General features: G+C 34.6%; 1 protein-coding gene across 1 annotated transcript in view; it reads left to right on the top strand.

Moving 5' to 3' along the window:
• The window catches only part of LOC148947639 (uncharacterized), an 87,680-nt gene that overhangs the window by 9,733 nt on the left and 54,938 nt on the right, over positions 1-23,009 (top strand). Inside the window, exons 4-6 of the mRNA XM_089095967.1 lie at positions 235-357; positions 14,498-14,583; positions 20,704-20,973. Of these exons, the coding sequence (XP_088952093.1) occupies positions 235-357; positions 14,498-14,583; positions 20,704-20,973 (479 nt within the window). The remainder of the gene's footprint in view (positions 1-234; positions 358-14,497; positions 14,584-20,703; positions 20,974-23,009) is intronic.

Below are 23,009 nucleotides of genomic sequence, written 5' to 3'. Positions count from 1 at the left end.
ATTATATGATTCCCTTTTTTCCCGATGTGTCAAAGGCTGTTTAATGCTATGCTGAAAAAAATAACTTGACACATAGGCAGGACTCAGTTTTTTTATCTGAAGTGTGAAAAGATGAAAAAAGCACAATGGTAACAAATTACAATACCGATAACAATGGACCGATACTGTCAATTTTAAATATTTACAGTGTATTTCGACCTTGGATTCATTTACCAAATTTTGTTAATATTTCAGCCTTGTACAACTACAAGACCATCAATCCCAATATCTCCCGGGTTTCAGCCACCTACGAATACTCACCAGGTTAAGGAGCTGCAGGGTGAAACATTCAGTAGGAAGTTAGATACCATTTTAAAGGTAAAATCTTCAAGCACACCTTTTGCAATGTTTAAGCTATTTTTCCAAGAACCAGTCTTTCATAAAAAGAGACTTGTTTAGAAAATAAAATTTGACCCTCTTGTATTTGGCAGAACTTAACATCCCATATTGTGCCACATACACTGTCAATTCTTTCGTGTAATTAATTAAAAAAAACCTTTTTCACAAAATAAGTTTTTCAAAGAAAAGTAAAGAACTCCATTAAACAAAAAATGAGCAAAAATAAAATCAAATGATCTACCAAGCTCGAAACTACCACAAATCAGCATCGATAAATAAATGAAACCCAAAACGAACAGAAATTATAATAATTAGCCGAGTCAAACTCAAAAAAAGCAGAAATTAACATAAGTTGGGCGCAAAACACCTATGCCTTCCCAAGGCCAGAACAAAATTTGCACTTTACTGAAAAAATACAAATGAATGTTTTTACTTTTATAACTTTAATAAATCAAATAATTTTAATATTTTGATTACTAAATATCAGTAAATGTATAATAAACTGACAATGTACATTCATTTGTATTTTTTCAGTAAAGTGCAAATTTTGTTCTGGCCTTGGGAAGGAATAGGGGTTTTGTGCCCAACTTATGTTAATTTCTGTTCGTTTTGAGTTTGACTCGGTTATTTATTGTAATTTCTGTTCGTTTTGGGTATCATTTATTTATCGATGCTGATTTGTGGTAGTTTCAAGCTTGGTAGATTATTTGATTTTATTTTTGCTCATTTTTTGTTTAATCCTTCGATACGAAGTGCCCTGGTCTAAACAAAAACAACAACAAAAATATTACTAATCACTTTCGACTATTAAAAAGGGCACTAGCCTTTAAATTTCCAATCGAATTAGCCTTTTTTGAAGTTTCTACGACAACGCCTTCTATAAAAACCTTATATGCGCCCAGGGCGTATCTTAAAACCCTTGCCCTGAGGGTTGTGGGGAAGTGTCCTTCTCAAAAACATATTTTCTATCTGGAAATCAACCAGCCTACGCAAAAAAAAAAATGGCTATCTCAAAATTTTTATTGGATGTGTTTGGGTGAATGATGGCCATGGGGGGGGGGCTAGTTGCCCTCCAATCACTTTTGAGTATTAAAAAGGGCACACGCCCTTTGAATTTCCCATCGAATGAGCCTGTTTTGAAGTTTCTACGACAACGCCTTCTATAAAAACCTTATATGCCCCCAGGGCATAACTTGAAACCTTTGCCCTGAGGGTTGTGGGGGAGTGTTCTCCTCAAAAACATATTGTCTATCTGGAAATCAACCACGCTGAACGAAATGGCTATCTCAAAATTTTGATTGGGTGTGTTTGGGGGAATAATGGGCGTGGGGGGGCTAGTTGCCCTCCAATCTCTTTCGAGTTTTAAAAAGGGCACTAGCCCTTTGAATTTCCAATCGAATGAGCCTGTTTTGAAGTTTCTACGACAACGCCTCTATAAAAAAAAATCTTATATGGCCCCAGGGCGTAACTTAAAACCTTTGCCCTGAGGGTTGCGGGGGAGTGTCCTCCTCAAAAATATATTTTCTATCTAGAAATCAACTACGCTGAACAAAATGGCTATCTCAAAATTTTGAATGGTTGTGTTTGGGGGACTGATGGGCGTGGGGGGGGGGTGGTAGTCCCTGGGGAATAGGCGGTAAGTTACGTAATTTTCTTGTTGTTCACTTATAGCCTAGATTTGTTACTGGGAAATGCCACATTATTTGGTGGTTGGGGAATTTTCTGCCGGGGGGTCTGCTATAGGGAGAATTTTCCGTGAAAAAAAGTTCTCGGGGGAATTTTCCAGTGGAAATTTTCTACGGGGGAAGGAAAGAAATTTCTTGGCATGACTTGGAAACGGTCAAAAAGTGTATGTATCTATCTATATATATGAGGATCCTCTATAGGAGGACAACTGCAGCAGGGCCTAAGACCCAGATCTATGGACAACGACCTCTGCAAAGGGCTGCCTCGACCCTTTCGAGGTACCTGCAAGACTGGGGACCTTACAGTCAGCTCTATCCCTACTTGAGGAGTGGCCCCCTCGAAGGAATTATAACTCGAAGGAAGTAAACGACACTGTATTTGCACGGGATTCTGACTAAAGGATAATTCCTCTGGACTTGGCCTGATTTGGTGGGCGGGCTCGGGCTGAAAAGCGTCTTCCTAGCTAATTCATCTACTATGGGCTGCCTCCCCGTAGTTACATAATATTTATAGGCATGAATATATAATGAACCAGAGGTAATAGGCTTGAGACGGTCTGTGTAGGATTTCGACTCTCCTTGATAGAAGAGCAGCGCCAAGTCCAGAAAACCATGTTGTGACCAAGATGGGCCCAGGATTGCACAAAGCCTCCATTCATATTGGAGGTCCCAAGGACCTCCAAGGACCTTGCTATCCGGTTCTAAGCGCTTCGATGTAGACCTGGGAAGATATGTTGGTCCCCGCCCTGCACTGGTACCCGGGACCATTACTTTTCATGAGGCCAACATAAATTCAATGATTTAAAGAATGTGAAAATTGCAACTTGGAATGTTATGACATTAAAAAATAACTATTGTATTGGCGTTTTGACTGATGAATTTAGACGCTTCGAGCTGGGCTTATTAGGAGTTTCAGATACTTATATCCTAGGGATATGAAACATTAAAGTTGGTGATGCGAGATTTTTTTACTCAGGAAAGAAATATGGAGTACATTGCCAGAGAGTAGGGCTCACGATGAATAAGGAAGCTGCTTAGTCTTGTTTAGGCTGGGAAGGTATAAATAATAGAATACTAATAGCTCATTTTGTGACTAAAAAGCTCAGGGTATCAGTTATAGAAACCTATGTCCCTCTAGAACTGACTGACGGGGATAGTAATAACTCAGATGAATTTTACTTACAGTTACAGGAGCAAAAAGACAGGGTCCCAGGTAGAAATATGGTGTTATTATTAGGAGATTTTAACGCCCAGGTTGGTAGAAATAGGAAAATATGGTATCCTAGCCTAGGTGAATTTGGTGTAGGAAAAGAAAACAATAATGGCTACAGACTGCTTCAACTTTATATGTATAATAATCTAGTTATAACCAATAAGACGTTTTGTCATAAAATGGCTCTTACACTAACATGGTATTCACACAGACAACCTTATTATGTTATTGTAAACCGAAGACTGGCAACATCAATCCTTGACACTAGGGTAGCCAGGAGTGCTGTTATCGATGTTAAAAGTAAAAGATCATTATCTAGTAGTGTCTAGGGTTAATTTAATGCTGAATTTTTGGAAGGGTAACTACCTCCCGGGAAGTTATGATGTTAGTAGATTCCAGGATGAAATTTAAGAGAAAACTTTCCAGGAACAGTTGAATACTAAACATGAGAGGTCAAAATTTGACAATGTAGAAGATGGATGGAATAATTTTAGAAAAATAATTTGTGAAGTTTCTGATGGTGTCTTAGGGAAGAAAGTTGGGAGCGCAGAAAAGAATATTAGTGAAAATGCTTTATGTTTAATAGACATGAGAAGGGGCTTGTACAAGAATTATCTAAGCGATAGATCATTTAAAAACAAAAGGAATGCAAAGAAAGTGGAGAAAGCATTAAAATATGAAGTGAGGAGGTATGAAGTGCAGGCAATGGATAAAATTGCCGAGGATCTGAAAGATGCAGCTAGACGGCATAATTATAAAATATTGTACTGGCATGGTAATAAATGGAGAGGGAGGAGTCAATCCGGGCTTGTCCCAGTTAAAACCTAAGACTTCAAATATAAACTCTATAATCTAAGTCTCAAAGACTTCAAATCTAAACTGTATAATTTTTTTTTAAATAATACAAAATCTTAAATTATTTTCTACATTTCCTAAAATTATATTCAATCATAAATACAAATCATCTTCTATCCTGCACTTTATTTTCTTTTTTCCTTTCGACTGTATTATTGTATTATTATATATCTTATACTAGCCAATACATGCTGTTTCCGGTTTTCTATTCATCCTCTTTGATTCACACTTAGTATGGATGGTAGCACCTTTTTTATACGGTTCACTAATAGGCTACATTAGACATAATTCTGTAATCGCAATCTGTGATATTAACTGGCCTCCAGTTGTTGATGTCTTCAGGGCTACCTTTTTTCGGTATTAATTTCACCATCCCTAAACACTGTATCTTGATATCATCGTTATTTAGTAATCCAATAGAAATATCTGCCAGCCCTAAACACTGTATCTTGATATCATCGTTATTTAGTAATCCATTAGAAATATCTGCCAGATGTTCTGCGATTTCTTATTCGTAAGGTATTCCGTCCTGGTACTTTATTGCTATCCGTCTCCAGTATAGCTTTCTTTTATTTCTTCTTTTGTTAATTTAGCCGTTAGTACAGTATATCATTTTCTTCCTTTGTCAGTTGATTATATTCAGTCTTCCGCAAGAAATCGTCCATTTTCTCTTTCTCTTCTTCCGTCTCTCTTGTAAATACATTCCTATAGAAGGATTTCACTTCTTCCAGGATATCTTCCATTTTCTTAGTTGTTTCCCCATTTTTCTTTTTAACTCTTTTAAAATTAGTGCCTTTTGCTGACATTTTCTCGTTGCATATAAGTGTTGTTGTTAGTTGTTCATTCCTTATCTGGTCTTCGAATTTTGCTATTATGCCTTCTTTTTTTCTATTTCTCTTATTTCTAGTAGAGTCTCGAAGTATTCCTTATTTGAATTTTCCCCTTCATTTATCTCTAATTTTAGTTCACGAGCCATACTATAAGGGAACTTCAGATACTCATCGCCAGTTTTTGATAATTCTAGTGAAATTGTCTTTACCTCTTGCGTAATTCTGAACTTCATCCTCTGTTTCCAGTATTCGGGTAGCAACTTGGAATCTGTTTCCTTCACCGATTTAAATATCTTCCTTGTCTTTGTCTTACACTCATCACATTTTAGGACTGCAGTATTCATTTTCCGTGTAGATTTCTTTCTTCTTTCTTGCATTTTTTCATTTTTGTTTGTCCCCAATACTACATTTTGGTCCGTGAAAGACACTATCTTGTGTTCTATGTTTGCCACACTTTGTATCAGTACTTTTGATGCAGGAACTCTGTTAAGTCTTGCTCCACCTCCATGTTTTCCTATCCAGTTTAATCTTTTAAAGCTATTTATCTTCTTAAGTTTCTCTCAGACATATACCAATCCCAGTCCATTTATCAGCTCAACCAATACTCTGCAAATATTCTCTTCTCGGGCTATGGCATCTTTCTTACTTATTACACAGTTAAAATCTCCAAGTAATTTCAATTCATCAGTATTCTTGGGGATAAATGCTGCAATATCTTGCCGAAAAATTACTCTCTTTTTTTCCTATTTTGGGATCCGGATGGCGCATAAACATTGATATATGTTTTTCTATTTATCACGCAAGTGATAATTCTTCCTTCTTAGTCGATTCTGACATTTTGTGGCTCAAAATGACGTTTATATACCACTGCTACACTACTGCCGCCAATACAAGTGTTTGTTAAGTATTTGTTTGCGTGTTCTACGCTTTTTAAATTATTAGTATCACTTTCTTATATAAAAGCTAATTCTATACTTTCCGTCATCAGAAAGTCTCTTAAAAGCTGCTGCCTTTTTCTTTGCTTCAGTCCATTTACATTTAAACTTGTAAGTTTTTTGGTTCTCGTTTCATTCTCCTCTTCCTCGCGGGTTCTCGCTTTTTTGTTCTTTTTTTCTGAGCCACTAGATAATGTTGACGTATTCATTTCTGCCTCTACCATATTACCCAACGTATTATCCACGTACTCGTCCACCGCTAGCACCGGTGGACGCTATTCAGCATAGCTTCCATATTTTCCATGTGCTTCAACGTTCCAGATTCTATCTCTTTTTCTTCGTTTTTCTTAAACTGTCTGTTTTTATTTCTTTTCATCCCTCTTGTTGTGATTCCTGGTGTAGATTGGCTACGAGGCCACATATCTGCGTTCTCTTCTTCTTTTTCACTATCTTCGTCGTTTTCCGATGTTTCAGTTGTCTTCCTGTTGGGTTTTTTCATTGGCTCTTTCTTCGTAGCCTCTTTATTTTCTGTTTCAGTCTTCTGTTTCTTTTGTAGTTCTTCTCTCATTTTCTGCAATTCTTGGTCTACTGTTTGTTCAATTTTTCTTTCATCTTTGCTTGAGGCTTTATCTGTAATTAAATCTCTTCGTTGTAATTCTTTTGTCAAGGATGGAAATGACACATAATCATCAAGTTCTACTATCTCCCATTATTTTCTTTTATTTGTGACTGGTTTTGATGGAGACACAGAGCAGTTCACCGCCTTATGTTCTTCTTGTTTGCACCTGGCACACGTTTTTATCTGTCCATCGTACCATACTCGCAATCGAAGTCCATCCACAAAAACGAAAAATGGAATGTTCCTAGCTATTTTCATTTTCGCTGTAAATCTTGTTTTGAAGTTTCTATATATTGACCTCCCTGTTAAACACCCTTCTACACCTTACCTTATCGAGTCAATGCTTTTTGTACTGTTGACCCTTCCATCTCAAAGGGTACTCCTTCGACTTTAACGTAGCTAGGTCTATCCTCGCAGCTTTCAATAATTATATATTTTACTTCTCCATCTGTCGTTACGACTGGTAACATTCCGTTTCTTCTTTGATCCAAAAAGCTCTCAAGTTCTTCACAGTTTGTAAATTTAACAAAAAGTGTTTTCTTAAACTTCAAACCTGACGCATCTATGCCTATCAGATTTTGTTTTCGTATATCTTTCTGTTTCATCCATCTGTGTATCTCAAGTTCAGTTGGCAGGTTTTCCTCTGTAAATGCGGCGAAACTCATAAATGCTGGATTTTTTCGTGCATATTTCAGTGTTTTCCCATCTTTTCCACCAATTCCTAGTACACTCATCTTTCTTTCTCCTTTTTCAGAATACTCTAAACACGAGTAATTAAACTAAATAAGTAAAATGGCACTCACAGGCGAAAACGAAGCAAACAAAAAAATACGATCAAAGAACCACCAACACCACCAATAAACACTTCCAAAAAAGAAAAAAAAACACAAATTAAACAAATTACCAGATTAATTACTTCTACTTAATCTTTCCGGTGCTTATACTTTATTTCAACACTCTCTACACGCTACCAAGCGGTCCAAGCAAATCTAAGAAACATACGAATTATTTCAGCACTCTTTGCACGCTACCTAGCCGTCCATGCAAACCTACGAGATATACACTACTTAATGGCGTTCCATATTCACACTTAATACCTATCTTTCCTAAATAACTTACTTATCCTGCTTATTCTTATTAAAGCTATCCTAAATAACTTATTCTATTATTAAATAATGTTAAAACTAACCACAAAAACTGAAAACACTTTTTAATCTTATAAATCTATATAATCTTATTTTCGCTATGGAACGCTAACATTGTCTTCAATGTTGATAGCAACTATTGATATTGACAAAATAGTCTATAGGTTTGCAATAGTGAAGCCTTTTGAGTTTGCAGCGTCAACGTTTTCAAAAGCCTTGCTGAAACTCTTGTACCGCGTCAAATAAAGGGGTGATTCCAAAATCATGGGCAGAGGGACAGATGTTTCTGATAGTTTTTGCTCTTTTAATATGTCTAACCAAGAACAATTTGTCACCTATCACAATATGGCATAGGTTCGCCGTCACGCCGTAGCGATTTCTTATTCGTAAGGTATTCCGTCCTGGTACTTTATTGCTATCCGTCTCCAGTATAGCTTTCTTTTATTTCTTCTTTTGTTAATTTAGCCGTTAGTACAGTATATCATTTTCTTCCTTTGTCAGTTGATTATATTCAGTCTTCCGCAAGAAATCGTCCATTTTCTCTTTCTCTTCTTCCGTCTCTCTTGTAAATACATTCCTATAGAAGGATTTCACTTCTTCCAGGATATCTTCCATTTTCTTAGTTGTTTCCCCATTTTTCTTTTTAACTCTTTTAAAATTAGTGCCTTTTGCTGACATTTTCTCGTTGCATATAAGTGTTGTTGTTAGTTGTTCATTCCTTATCTGGTCTTCGAATTTTGCTATTATGCCTTCTTTTTTTCTATTTCTCTTATTTCTAGTAGAGTCTCGAAGTATTCCTTATTTGAATTTTCCCCTTCATTTATCTCTAATTTTAGTTCACGAGCCATACTATAAGGGAACTTCAGATACTCATCGCCAGTTTTTGATAATTCTAGTGAAATTGTCTTTACCTCTTGCGTAATTCTGAACTTCATCCTCTGTTTCCAGTATTCGGGTAGCAACTTGGAATCTGTTTCCTTCACCGATTTAAATATCTTCCTTGTCTTTGTCTTACACTCATCACATTTTAGGACTGCAGTATTCATTTTCCGTGTAGATTTCTTTCTTCTTTCTTGCATTTTTTCATTTTTGTTTGTCCCCAATACTACATTTTGGTCCGTGAAAGACACTATCTTGTGTTCTATGTTTGCCACACTTTGTATCAGTACTTTTGATGCAGGAACTCTGTTAAGTCTTGCTCCACCTCCATGTTTTCCTATCCAGTTTAATCTTTTAAAGCTATTTATCTTCTTAAGTTTCTCTCAGACATATACCAATCCCAGTCCATTTATCAGCTCAACCAATACTCTGCAAATATTCTCTTCTCGGGCTATGGCATCTTTCTTACTTATTACACAGTTAAAATCTCCAAGTAATTTCAATTCATCAGTATTCTTGGGGATAAATGCTGCAATATCTTGCCGAAAAATTACTCTCTTTTTTTCCTATTTTGGGATGCGGATGGTGCATAAACATTGATATATGTTCTTCTATTTATCACACAAGTGATAATTCTTCCTTCTTCGTCGATTCTGACATTTTTTGGCTCAAACTGACGTTTATATACCACTGCTACACTACCACCAATTCTGGTGTTTGCTAAGTATTTGTAGTCGGGCTCTACGCTTTTTAAATTATCAGTTTCACTTTTTTGTACAAAAGCTAATTCTATACTTTCTGTCATCAGAAAGTCTCTTAAAAGCTGTTGTCTCTTTCTTTGCTTCAGTCCATTTACATTTAAACTTGTAAGTTTTTTGGTTCTCGTTTCATTCTCCTCTTCCTCGCGGGTTCTCGCTTTTTTGTTCTTTTTTTCTGAGCCACTAGATAATGTTGACGTATTCATTTCTGCCTCTACCATATTACCCAACGTATTATCCACGTACTCGTCCACCGCTAGCACCGGTGGACGCTATTCAGCATAGCTTCCATATTTTCCATGTGCTTCAACGTTCCAGATTCTATCTCTTTTTCTTCGTTTTTCTTAAACTGTCTGTTTTCATTTCTTTTCATCCCTCTTGTTGTGATTCCTGGTGTAGATTGGCTACGAGGCCACATATCCGCGTTCTCTTCTTCTTTTTCACTATCTTCGTCGTTTTCCGATGTTTCAGTTGTCTTCCTGTTGGGTTTTTTCATTGGCTCTTTCTTCGTAGCCTCTTTATTTTCTGTTTCAGTCTTCTGTTTCTTTTGTAGTTCTTCTCTCATTTTCTGCAATTCTTGGTCTACTGTTTGTTCAATTTTTCTTTCATCTTTGCTTGAGGCTTTATCTGTAATTAAATCTCTTCGTTGTAATTCTTTTGTCAAGGATGGAAATGACACATAATCATCAAGTTCTACTATCTCCCATTATTTTCTTTTATTTGTGACTGGTTTTGATGGAGACACAGAGCAGTTCACCGCCTTATGTTCTTCTTGTTTGCACCTGGCACACGTTTTTATCTGTCCATCGTACCATACTCGCAATCGAAGTCCATCCACAAAAACGAAAAATGGAATGTTCCTAGCTATTTTCATTTTCGCTGTAAATCTTGTTTTGAAGTTTCTATATATTGACCTCCCTGTTAAACACCCTTCTACACCTTACCTTATCGAGTCAATGCTTTTTGTACTGTTGACCCTTCCATCTCAAAGGGTACTCCTTCGACTTTAACGTAGCTAGGTCTATCCTCGCAGCTTTCAATAATTATATATTTTACTTCTCCATCTGTCGTTACGACTGGTAACATTCCGTTTCTTCTTTGATCCAAAAAGCTCTCAAGTTCTTCACAGTTTGTAAATTTAACAAAAAGTGTTTTCTTAAACTTCAAACCTGACGCATCTATGCCTATCAGATTTTGTTTTCGTATATCTTTCTGTTTCATCCATCTGTGTATCTCAAGTTCAGTTGGCAGGTTTTCCTCTGTAAATGCGGCGAAACTCATAAATGCTGGATTTTTTCGTGCATATTTCAGTGTTTTCCCATCTTTTCCACCAATTCCTAGTACACTCATCTTTCTTTCTCCTTTTTCAGAATACTCTAAACACGAGTAATTAAACTAAATAAGTAAAATGGCACTCACAGGCGAAAACGAAGCAAACAAAAAAATACGATCAAAGAACCACCAACACCACCACTAAAAACTTCCAAAAAAGAAAAAAACAAATTAAACTAATTAACAGATTAAGTAATTTTATTTAATCCCTCCAGTGCTTATACTTTATCTCAAAACTTTCTGCACGCTACCTAGCGGTCCACGCAAATCTACGAATTATTTCAGCACTCTTTGCACGCTACCTAGCCGTCCATGCACACCTACGAGATATACACTACTTAATGGCGTTCCATATTCACACTTAATACCTATCTTTCCTAAATAACTTACTTATCCTGCTTATTCTTATTAAAGCTATCCTAAATAACTTATTCTATTATTAAATAATGTTAAAACTAACCACAAAAACTGAAAACACTTTTTAATCTTATAAATCTATATAATCTTATTTTCGCTATGGAACGCTAACATTGTCTTCAATGTTGATAGCAACTATTGATATTGACAAAATAGTCTATAGGTTTGCAATAGTGAAGCCTTTTGAGTTTGCAGCGTCAACGTTTTCAAAAGCCTTGCTGAAACTCTTGTACCGCGTCAAATAAAGGGGTGATTCCAAAATCATGGGCAGAGGGACAGATGTTTCTGATAGTTTTTGCTCTTTTAATATGTCTAACCAAGAACAATTTGTCACCTATCACAATATGGCATAGGTTCGCCGTCACTAGAATATAATAATAATAATAATATATTGAGAAAACAGGCTTGTGCCACTATCTACAGAAATTTTAATAATCAAATGCTTTTTCACTATAATGATTGTCAATCTTTTTCTTAAATGCATTGACTGAATCTGAGTTAACAGTGTCTGATGATAGTGCGTTCCACTCGGAGACAATGCGGTTGCTGAATGCCCATCTACCAACATCTCTTCTGAAACGTTCTTCAGTTAACTCAAACTCGTGACCTCTCAGGTTATTATTCTTGAATGTTATTATCTCTTCTGGAGGGATGTTGTCGCAGTATCTGTTACATATTTTGTATACTTCAATAAGATCTCCTCTCAAAAATCGGTATGAGAGGCTTGGGAGCGACAGTTTTTTCAAACGGTCTTGGTATGATAAGTCTCTAAGTGACGGAACAAATTTAGTAGCCCTCCATTGGATTTCTTCTATTGCATTGCTGTCTTTTTGAAAAAAATGGTCTGGTTGTTGTATGACCGTATTTGATCATTGGTCTCACTAACGATTTGAAGAGTATAGAAAACAGTAATGAGTCAGTAAGAGAGAAATTTCTTTGAATAATTCCCAAGACTTGTGATGACTTAGAGATGATTGATTCGTAGTGCTTGGTGAAAGTCATGTCACTGTCTATTGTCGCTCCCGAATCTAGCGCTTCTTCTTGTATAGGTATCTGTTATCCTTCAAAGCAGTACTACTGAGAAATATGTTTTGGGCCTAGCCCAATGTGACTACTTTTTTCTGTATTCACTTCCATGCTCCTTTTTTTTATCCATTCTGCTGTTTTTTTTAAGTGTTGCTGTAGTATTTCTGTATCTTCAAAGCTTGTTATTGCGCGAAAGATTTTTGTGTCATCTACATAAAGCAGTATCTCTGAATCTATGTTTTTTGGGAGATCATTTATGTAAATATTAAATAGTAAAGGCCCTAGAACACTACCTTGAACCACTCCACCTGTGACTTTTGTCTCATTGGTGCTAAGATATCCCTCCAGTTTTACTCGCTGAGATCTTCCTTTCAGAAAGTTGAGAACCCACTTTAGAATAGTATCGCCAACACCGATAGACTGTAGTTTTCGAAGAAGTTGACTTTGTAAGACTTTATCAAAGGTTTTTCTGAGATCTAAGCATAAAATATCTATCTGCATCCTATAATTCATATTTTTTCTCTGGGCTTTTGTTGCGACAAGTAGTTAATCTTCTCCTGATCTTTTTTCGAGAAATCCAAGCTATGCGGGTGAAATGAGTCTTCTTTTGATTAGGTTCTGTAATATATTATCCTGGAGTAAAGATTCTAGCATTTACTTGGATCTAAAGATACTAGTATTTACTAGTAATTACTTGGATCTGAGTTGCTTCCTTTTTTGAAGAGGGGTATCACCGCTGCTTGCTTCCATTTATCAGACAGATTCCCTGTTTGTAGCTACTTGACAAAAATGTAGTGCAATGGCGCTGCAATTTCTTGTGTCAGCTCTTTGAGCACTCTAGGATGTAGGGCATCTGGACCTTCTGATTTGTAAGGGTTTAGATTTTTTAGTTTTTTGTAGACCATTTGTTTTATCAGTTCTTTGTCTTCAAATTTACCTACGACTAGTGGCTGACATTCCTCTTGACTTTCATCTTTGTCCCTCTCTGTTTTGAAAACTGTGGAAAACTGCTGATCTAGTAGGTTGGCTTTAGCTATTGGGTCACTGATCGATAAATTTGTTGCTGAGTTTCTAAGATCGGGAATAACCGGCTGTTCTTTTCTTTTTGAGTTCACGAAGTTCCAAAACGCCTTGGGGTTGATCTTTGAGTTTTCGGGTACTTTCCTCTCCTTTTCGCTTGCTTCTTATCTAGTGGCTTTCCTGACTTTGTTGGTGATTCCGTGATAATTTCTAAAATAACTTTTTGTATCGGTCTGCTTGAGTGTCTCCCAGGCATACCGCTTGGTTTTTATTAGTTCAAGGATCTCCCGTTTTAGAGGCGGTCGTGTAAAAATATTGTCTATTTATATACACTTCTTTGTGAGGTCTGTGATTACCGATTCAAACTTTCTGTACATGCCATCTACTAGATCTGTGTTATTTAGTATTTCAGTCCAGTTGAAAACTTCTAGCTCCGTTCGCATGGTATTGTAATCACCTTTTGAATACATCCACCTCTCTTTTTTCTCATAGTTTCACAACTTATAATCACCTCTAAGTAAATAGTGGTCCGACTGGTCCGTGGTCCGATTTTCCAACAGGAGGACCTATAGTAAGTTCTTATATTAGTATAGGATATAGGATAACAACTATATTATTAGTATAATATAGGATAACAACTTTATACGAGCATTTGTTTCCTGTAAAAAATATTGTGTTTCATACAAATTAGGCTGCAATTTGACAAATATTTAAATTGTCAATAAGAATGAACCTAAGTCAAAAGAGCCAAATTTACTGATTTAGCGAAAAAGACAAAATTAATTCATAAACTCAAATATTTCTTGACCTCTCTAAGAGATAACTACTTTTACTACTAACAGCTCACCACAAACGCTAAGCAACCTAAAGTCAACAACGCGTATGATTCTCCTCTACCTGGCAGCATAAAACGGTCCTTTTTTCTCTCTTCCATGAAGCTTACATCTCCTTTAAATATTTTTATACCCTCTTCCCAGTCAATTTGACGCTCTCAGGCTTTTCATTTGGACACAAGTGCATGACTAGAAAGTCACAAATTATTCCCTGCAATGAAATAGCTTTGAGCAATAACGGTTTCAATTTTCGGGCTGTATGAAAAACTGGTATCAAATACTTTGTTTGGAAGAAAAGAAATTTAAAAATATAAACTTCAAAATATGTTTTAAAAATAAAAAAATATATTACCGGCATATAGCATGCGCATTTTAGTGGAAACAGGAAACACCTACACCAGGCCAAGAATGTCTTTCGACTTACTATTTAAATATTATTTTCTATATTGTTATCATCTCAACTTTCTCTTTTAAATTTTTTTTCTGTTTCCTGTCTTTATCATAAAAAAAATTATTTTGGTTTTGAGAATATCTTTGAACCTTAAGATAATAATCAAATTTGATATTTTTAGGATATGTCGGTTCCCAGTCCTATTGGTCAACTGGCTCCAACTCCAGGACGTTCGGAGCTGAACTCATACTTAGAAGAGGCACCAAGGTACACATCTAAATATAACCTTAATTTTTTTTTTTATGATATATATGAAGAAAAGGCAGATGTAAACGCAGGCCTTGGCCCTTAAGAAATTGACGTCTACTAAAATTTTCTCCTTGGGATGTAACCTTTCAACCAATCTAGATGAAGCCTAGATTGGAAGAAAAGCTAGCCAACTAGCCAATATCATACTAGCCGACCTTTTGTTCGCTAGTAAGATGAGTTGTTAAATAGAACTAGTATGTGAATACGCATGGCAAAATCAGTATTTTTTCAGTATCTTAAATGTGGCTTATTATTCTTATAAGCAATGTCCCAAAACTCAGCCAATGGTCAACTTTCCCGAACTATACCCTCAAGTCTAACATCCACCTTATAAAACAACATCAGCCGGTATGTAATCCTTGTTGGAAATTTGCCTATTCAATGCTCTTTAGTTAACACGGATAACTTACATTTTTGTATACAGGGGAAATCAGCTCGTCATTCATATTGACAAAAATTTCCAGTACCTGTAATGGCTTCAGTAACCCTTCATGTTTCCAAAAATAAATCGTATAAGATGTTTAGTCTGTGTGGGAATGAACTTCTGAATAATGCTTTTGTTTCTTTGCATCCTAACTTTCAGATATTCAGATCTTTCAGATATTCAGACCTTTCAGATATTCAGATATGTCAGATATTCAGATCTTTCTTACCCTTGTCTCCCTATTGCTGTTTCCCAGTGACTCTCAGAGATAGGAATGAAAGACTCAGGCTCCTTGCATATCAGTGATGTCCCAGCCTTAGATTCTTCATCGTCCAATTAATTACCTGTAATGCCTGAGTGTTCTTGCGCCACAACATCAGGACAGTTCGATTTTCGTTTGATTCTATACTGTTTAATTCTTCATAGCATCCAAACCGCTATATATTCTGTCTACTTTGATCCAAACAGACATTTTTTCTTGCTCTTAAAATTCTCAAGAGTCTTAGGAAACAATGGACCATTATAAATACCTCCTTCCCTATCTTTATTTGCACCAGTCAGTTAAATAGCTTAGTGTTCGTCAGTGTGTTTGTATCAGTCAGTTAGCTGCCTGCTTTTTCTCAAAAATTAAATAATTAAGAAATCAACTGAAAATAAGGAGCAACATTAATACTTAAGACGAGCGGAAACTCTTTAAAACGGATTTAAAAATAGTTCTTAAAACACTTTACATCCAAATTTGACGGCCTTTGTGTTTGAGCAGTCTTTCTAAAAGAAATATGACAAAAAGTCAAACTTTAACGTAATGAACGAGAGATTGAAGAGGGCACCACCCTTATACATGGAATAATCTCCGTTTATTTTAAGTTTTAATGTCGCTCCCTACCTTAAGTTGAAATTTTTTTTTTAATATCTGACTGTTTTTCAAGACATGCCAGGAAATCCCCTTCCCTTCCCTCATCGTACAAACTTTGTTCACCCTGGGAAAGTTTCTTTGTCTTTTTTACCTTCTTCTCCTTGACAATACCCACCTCCCACAGAAAATCCCCCCCAAGAAAAAATTTCGTATATTTCTCAATTGCAAATACTATATTTGAAGCATTGGTAACTTACGCCCCTTTCTAGAGGGACTAAAGGGGAAGGGGATCATGTCATCCCCAAAGAAACAGTCATAGGATCATTCAACAATGCTGAATCAAATGATTATCACAGAATTTTGATCGGATAGCTTCGGGGGTAAGTGCATGAGAGAGGGGCAAGCTGCCCTCCAATCGTTCTGATAAATTAAGATAAGCACTACAAATTTTGATTTCCGTTCACATAAGCCCTCTTCTGGTCGCCAAGAGTCGTGGATTTAATATGATCACTCCCAGAAAAAAAAAATAAAAGGCATCCATCATCTTTCATCTGGAATTTTTTTATACAAAATTCCAAATCTTGTAGATAGGAGCTTGAAACTTTTAAAGCAGAACTTCCTGATATGCTGAATCTGAATCTGTAGTTTTTCATTGAAATCACTTGACTTTCAATGAAAATATGACAAATTTTCTCAGACTCGTTGCCTCTAATGGCAACATTAAACTTAATGAATTTTATATATTTGGAATAAGCATAAAAAGTCAGTTCCTTTGACAGATCTACTGCTATCAAAATTCAATGTTTTAGAGTTCGCTTACTTTTAGGCCGAGTGGATCTGTACTTACAGTTTGTTACAACGAACTGTTTTGTTTTAGCCTCGTAGCAGATTCCTATAGGTAAGAGCCTTTTATCATATCATCCATTATATGAATTCTTGCATTCTCTTTTTTAGTCTACTTTGGGATGTCACTTCACAAAGCTGCAAGGGGCAAGTGTATGTTTTAAAATCTAAAACACAAGGCCGTACCCAGGATTTTTTTTCGGAGAGGGTTTTACTAAAAAAAACTTGAGGGGGGGGTACACAAAAAAACTCACAAATGCATACAAAAATTTGTTTATGTCAATTTTTGTTACGTTTTACAAGTCAGACGAACATTTCGGGGGGGGGGGTCGAACACCCTAACTCCCCTGGATACAGCCTAGCTAAAACATACAGGAGGAGGGGTTAGTTCGTTTGTTTTTTTTATGATAAAAACAAAAAAACTGATATTTAATATTTAGCAATATCTTTTAACCTAAGAATAATAATCCCGTCTGTTCCTTTTAGATTTCGATATGGCGTTTTACTTTTATTGAAAAGAATTATTTTTCCCTTTATGATCTTCTGTCTATTAAAAGACGCAAGTAAGTACAAGCAGCAATTTGGTTCTTCATAGGTAATCAAATAAAATAAAAACTGTCTTTTAACAAAAGTAAAGAGCAAAGCTATGTCTTGAGCAGAGCAAAGAACTACCAGAGATTATTGAACAATAAACTAAAAGTTAAAAGAAACAGATATTAAATTTAATAAAAATGAAACCAGTAATGAACATAGAATGTACCGAAAGTAAATCTGATGCTCAAGTCAAACTAAAAAAGAACAGAAATTACTAGATATATGAACTGGGAGGTCGTCCCCCTTGTACCCCAATTATAGTTTAAAGAAAAAACAGATATTGAAGTTCAAAGAAATAGATATCAGCCTTGATGAAAAAAATGAAACCAACAGTGAACTTATTATGCACCTGAAATAAAACTTCTATTCAACTCAAACTCAAAATGAACAGAAATTACTAAATATATGAACTGAGGAATAGCCTCTCTTACACCCCAATTATAATGCGATTGTTATTCGCGCTTTACTGAAAGCAATAAATATTTTAAGCAATTTTAAAGGGAAATAAAAAAATTTATGTTTTCAAATAAAACTCAAGGATGTATCCAGCATAAGGGGTTTACTGGGTTTTAGCTCACCCCCCCCCCGTTATTAAAATTTGGATCGTTAAGCTAAAAACATGCAAATAAACAAGCTGTGATATGTTTTGTAAAGTTTTTTTTTGTAACTACCCTCGAACAAAACATCCAAAAACAAGAATCCAGATTGAAGGGTTTTACCGGGCTTCAATCCCTCTCTCTCTCTCTCCCACCCAAAGTTTAAGTTCTACTTATAAAAGGTTACAAAAATGCATACAAATTTTGATGTGTTTTGTTGAGATTTTTTTGTACACGCCCCTCCCCCAAAACAAAATCATACTATCTCCTCCAAAAAAAACATAGATATGGTCTTAAAAAGATATACTATTCAAAATACCTATTTTTAAAATTAAATACAGTTGAAAATTTGTAAAACGGAATAAAAGCAAAAGAAAACACCATTTTTTTGTAAACATTGATTAGTCCCGAGACACCATTTTTTTGTAGTGTTGTTGTTGATGTTATAACAAATAAAGACCAATTAATTTTTAAATTGAATATTAAATAAAAGTATAATAATTGAAAAATAAAATCCCTCTAACAATCAAGATCACGCAAAAGTAAATACATGTTCAAGGAAAAAAAGTTTTATGTCTAGATTCTCCTCTTTCGGTCAATTTAATTTAAACATACAGAGCAATGGTGCCTAAATTACATTCTGAAACAGAATATTTTTGAAGAAATAAATTGTACTCTTATAGTAAAGTTTTACAAGGACAAACCTATGCGGCTTTTTTATGCATTTTGAAGGAATATGTTTAGAATGAAGAAACTATAAATAGAACTTTAGTTTCTATCAACCTGATGGAACTAGATTTGGGTTATTAAATACAATCGCATTAACTTAGAGAGCTTTCGTTAATCTATTGATTTATCAACTTTATAGTAATAAAAGGGAAATTACTTAAAATTTATATTGCTTTCAGTAAAGCGCGAATTACACTTGCACTATAATTTTGGGTGCAAGGGGTTGACTTCCCAATTTATGTTCGTTTTGAGTATGAGTTGAATATCAGTTTTATTTTCGGTAAATTATAATTTTATCGTTGGTTTAATTTTTTTATCTTATTAAGTTTAGGCTAATATCTGTTTCTTTTAACTTTTAGTCTATTGTTCATTATAATTTCTGGTAGATTTTTTTTTTGCTATACTCAAGACATATAGCTTTGCTCTTTACTTAAAAAAAAAAAAAATTGTTGTTTTTTATGTAATCTCGGTTCGTTGTTAATTCATTTAAGTAAAAAATGATAAATAAAAAAAGACAGAAGAAGACCTAAAAATATGGCTTTAAGACAATGATTGAGTAATTTATGATTTTATTCCAAGACCCTAATGGAATGAGCAATTAATATTGACCTTCCATTAAGGGCCCAAATAAAAAAAATAAACCTGAATTTACCAAATACCAAAGTTCTGAATGTATACTTTCTTTTTAGGAGTCTTAAAAGAGTGAATGAATAAAATCTTTAAGCATTTTTTGAAGTTTATATTTTGGTACTCTTTTACCCCAAAAAGTATTTAAATATTCCTCTTATCACTGCATTGTCACAGTCGTTAAATAGACTACAGATTGAGTTATAAATTGTTTCCTCATCAGTACAAGTAGCGCTATATTGTCTTTGAACGGTCACTATAAGCAAATGGCTGGGTGTTACAAATTTCATCCTCCTTTCAAATTAAAAACTATTTAAGATTACCGTTTATAGCTTTTTATATAAGAATTGTAGAATAATCAACATCGTTATTAAGATCAAGAAGATCTAACAGATCATTGTGCATTCTTAATCCTTTCTATTTTTAAAAAAGGTACTAGATAACATGGTTAATTAGCACGAAATAAATTAATTCTTGACCTAGTTTAAACTAGAATTGAAATCTAATTCAGCCGGTAATTTTTATACCTCAAGAATTTTGTTATAAATTATTCAAAATGCCAAGAGGAAGGTTGTACTCCATCATTTGCTCCAAATCGTTCCATATCCAAGTGCTGAATACGGCCTTGATTATTACGTATCCTTTTTTCGTACTGAAACTTAATAATTCTAATTAATTTCCCCATCCCCTCCTTCCAAACAATGCTTAGAAAATTAAAGCATAACTTTATCTAAACTAAAATAAATTTAATTCGTTTCTTCGTTCGTTTTGTTTTAAAATGTTTCAATAAACACATTGATTTCTTGACGATTAACTCGCGTCAATTTTTCATAGCTTTTTTTACACAAATGATTTCTTTACTTACTATTTCGGAGATTTACAATTCCTATAAAATTCCTCATGATTTCTTATAGTATTCAAACTAGTCATCTGGTTTTTAATTTTTATTTAGACATAGGAAACCTCCTCGCCCCCTTTCTTAAAAACAATTGTTTTTAAAATTAAATTATACTGTGATAATGCATCAAACAAATTTGTGTCACACGAAGAACTTTTATCACCCGAACCTGATTAGTTCTTCTGTACAAAATGTTAAGCCAATAAAATGCTGGCACTTTTGAGCGACAATATTTTTACAAGCAAAATTTGTTTCTCTATGGCTTAAATATTACAAGTTTGTATTAAGTCCTCTCTTAATACAAATCTAAAACCTTATTATTTCTTCAGTATAAAATGTTAAGCCAATAAAACGGTGGCACTTTTGAGCCATACTATCTTTTTACAAGCAAAATTTTGTTTCTCTTTGGCTTAAGTATAACAACTTTGTATGAAGACTGAATTATGATTTCTTTCTTTTGTCAGTATATACCTAATTATGCTTGTAATATTTATCAAAGTTTATATTTTAGGAACCTAATCGAAGATAAACCCACAGTATCAAATGCAAAGGTGAAAATTGACCTTAATCGCACAAAAGCACATGGTGTACCAATTTGTCCCCCAGTTAATACAGATAGACCTAGTCTTCATGAATCCAAACGTGGACCATCCCACCCGAGGAGATCATTAGGGCTAGATATGGTACTGTTTCGACCGCTTTCACCGATTGACAACCTGAGAATTGACATCTCTCAGATTGTCAATCAATTCAAGACGCACAAAGCTGTTTCTCCGCTTGGGTAAGTTTAATTCATTTATTACTAAATAATAACACTCTGGATATGATTATAAAATCTTCTGGTCCTTTTCGTAAAATGTATATGCTTCTAATAGTATTTTGTCGCGAAGTTTGAAGCAGTAATAATTTTATCACATTACCCACAATTTTTATTAATCGCTTTTAAAACATGTTTCGGGCAAAATTTGGGAATTTTATCGTTGATTTTTTTTATAATCCAAGCAATATATGATACAGATAACATTAACTTTCGTGAGGTCTATCTCCTTTTTCATCCATTTGACCAGAAAAGGTTTCGTATTCAATTTCTTCCCTAAAACTATCTGAATATATGTTTTAATTTTACCCTATGGTGGCATACCGCTTCTGGAGCTACTGCTGTTACATACTATTTTCAACTTCTTGCTGTGGTTGTTCACTGTTTGTTTATTGCAGTTATTTTCTATATTATTTGAAATTTGTTCAGGTAATATGTTTCACTTACAGACGAAATGCTTGCTGTGTAATCTCCTAAATAATATAAATGAAAATCATGTAACCTAGAACAAAAGAAGAAGAAATTTTTGAAAATAGCTTAAAAAGCGCTTAGATAATTGTTGGATTACCTCGTCAATAGGTTATTTATTTTGTACTGAAATTCCTTGCAATTAAACATCTTTTTCAATTAGCTTTTATAAAACATTAAAGAGACATTTTTATATGTTTGGTATTCATGAAATGTCCTATCTTCTTGTTTTATATTCATGATCAACAGAAAAGTCCTAGAATTAGTTTTCACCACCATTATGAGAGACTAAAAGCATCAATTTAAAACATCAAGTTCTTTTATGAATGAATAATGGTATTACCAATAAATTATATTCGGTTCTGAAGATTCAGAATATTTTTTGTGAACAAAAGAAATGAAAATTGTAGGGAAAAGAACAAAATAAAAAATACATACATTTCATCAAACATTCACAAACCGGCAAACAACAAACAAAGATCAATTTTCACATGTGATTGTTTAAAGAAAAAATGGCTCCAAAAAATCGGGAGCAGCTCTACTAAGTTAACTTTCTTTGTACAATGAAGGCCCTTGGTATAGATCTGCAGTTTTCAGATTTAGTTCGGGAACGGGGTTAATCCTTCGAATTGTGTTCATAGTCTACATTGTCATCTTAGGAAGATTTCCTCATGCCATGATGAAGGCGTAATTTTCACAATAAGTCGTAGTCTGGAAATCTACGTAAAAAGAATTGACTCATATTATTACTACAAATATTCGCTTTACTCTGAAAAGTTTAAACATGAACTTAAGATACAGGGTCTAGCCCTATCCCTAAATTGTCAAAGTTTACAAAGCGTGTGGATGTATGACTAACATCTTTATCAGTTTCTTTTTCTTCTATTTTAACTTCAATGGTTTAAATATTCAGCACGCATTTTTATTTTCATTTGTCTTTATTTTTTGTACTGACTGTTCGGGCAAGTTTAGCATTCTGTGTACATTCTCGAATTTTGTGTCAATAAAACATGACTCATTTAATCTTTGTTTTTCAAGAAACATGTAAAAACAATTTACACCTTTCAGAAAAGTTGAAATACTAAATCTTAGCTCCCATAGATATGATTGTTTTCCTATTTTATAACAAGTAAGGACTTACGTAACACGAAATTTCATCTTCACGTGCCTGTAGCTTTAATAAGAAACCCTGGTACCTCTAGCCAATATTTGGAAGCCAAATATTGCCAAAACAAAACTATCTTGCCAAAAAAACTAGCCAAAACTATTGGAAGCCAAAAAACTAGCCAAGTTCGGCTGTAAAAGTTCGGAATATTGTATGTGACATTTTTTGTCAAAACCGGGCAAACGTACCAACTCTTTAAATTGAGCAGACTATCTGATTTGGCCCCTAAGATCTTAAGGAGTTTCTCATCTATTTCTGATCACTAAATTTACACCATAATTTCTCATTTTCGCAATTAATTTGGAAGAATTTAGAAATTGTCTTTGGATAGAGGATTAAAATGGTTTTAGCCACAACAATTATTCAG

The sequence above is a fragment of the Artemia sp. Qi Xiang Cuo genome, chromosome 10 (assembly GCF_049724085.1).
Source record: "Artemia sp. Qi Xiang Cuo chromosome 10, ASM4972408v1, whole genome shotgun sequence".
NCBI lineage: Eukaryota > Metazoa > Arthropoda > Branchiopoda > Anostraca > Artemiidae > Artemia > Artemia sp. Qi Xiang Cuo.
This window is presented reverse-complemented; position numbering and strand designations above follow the sequence as displayed.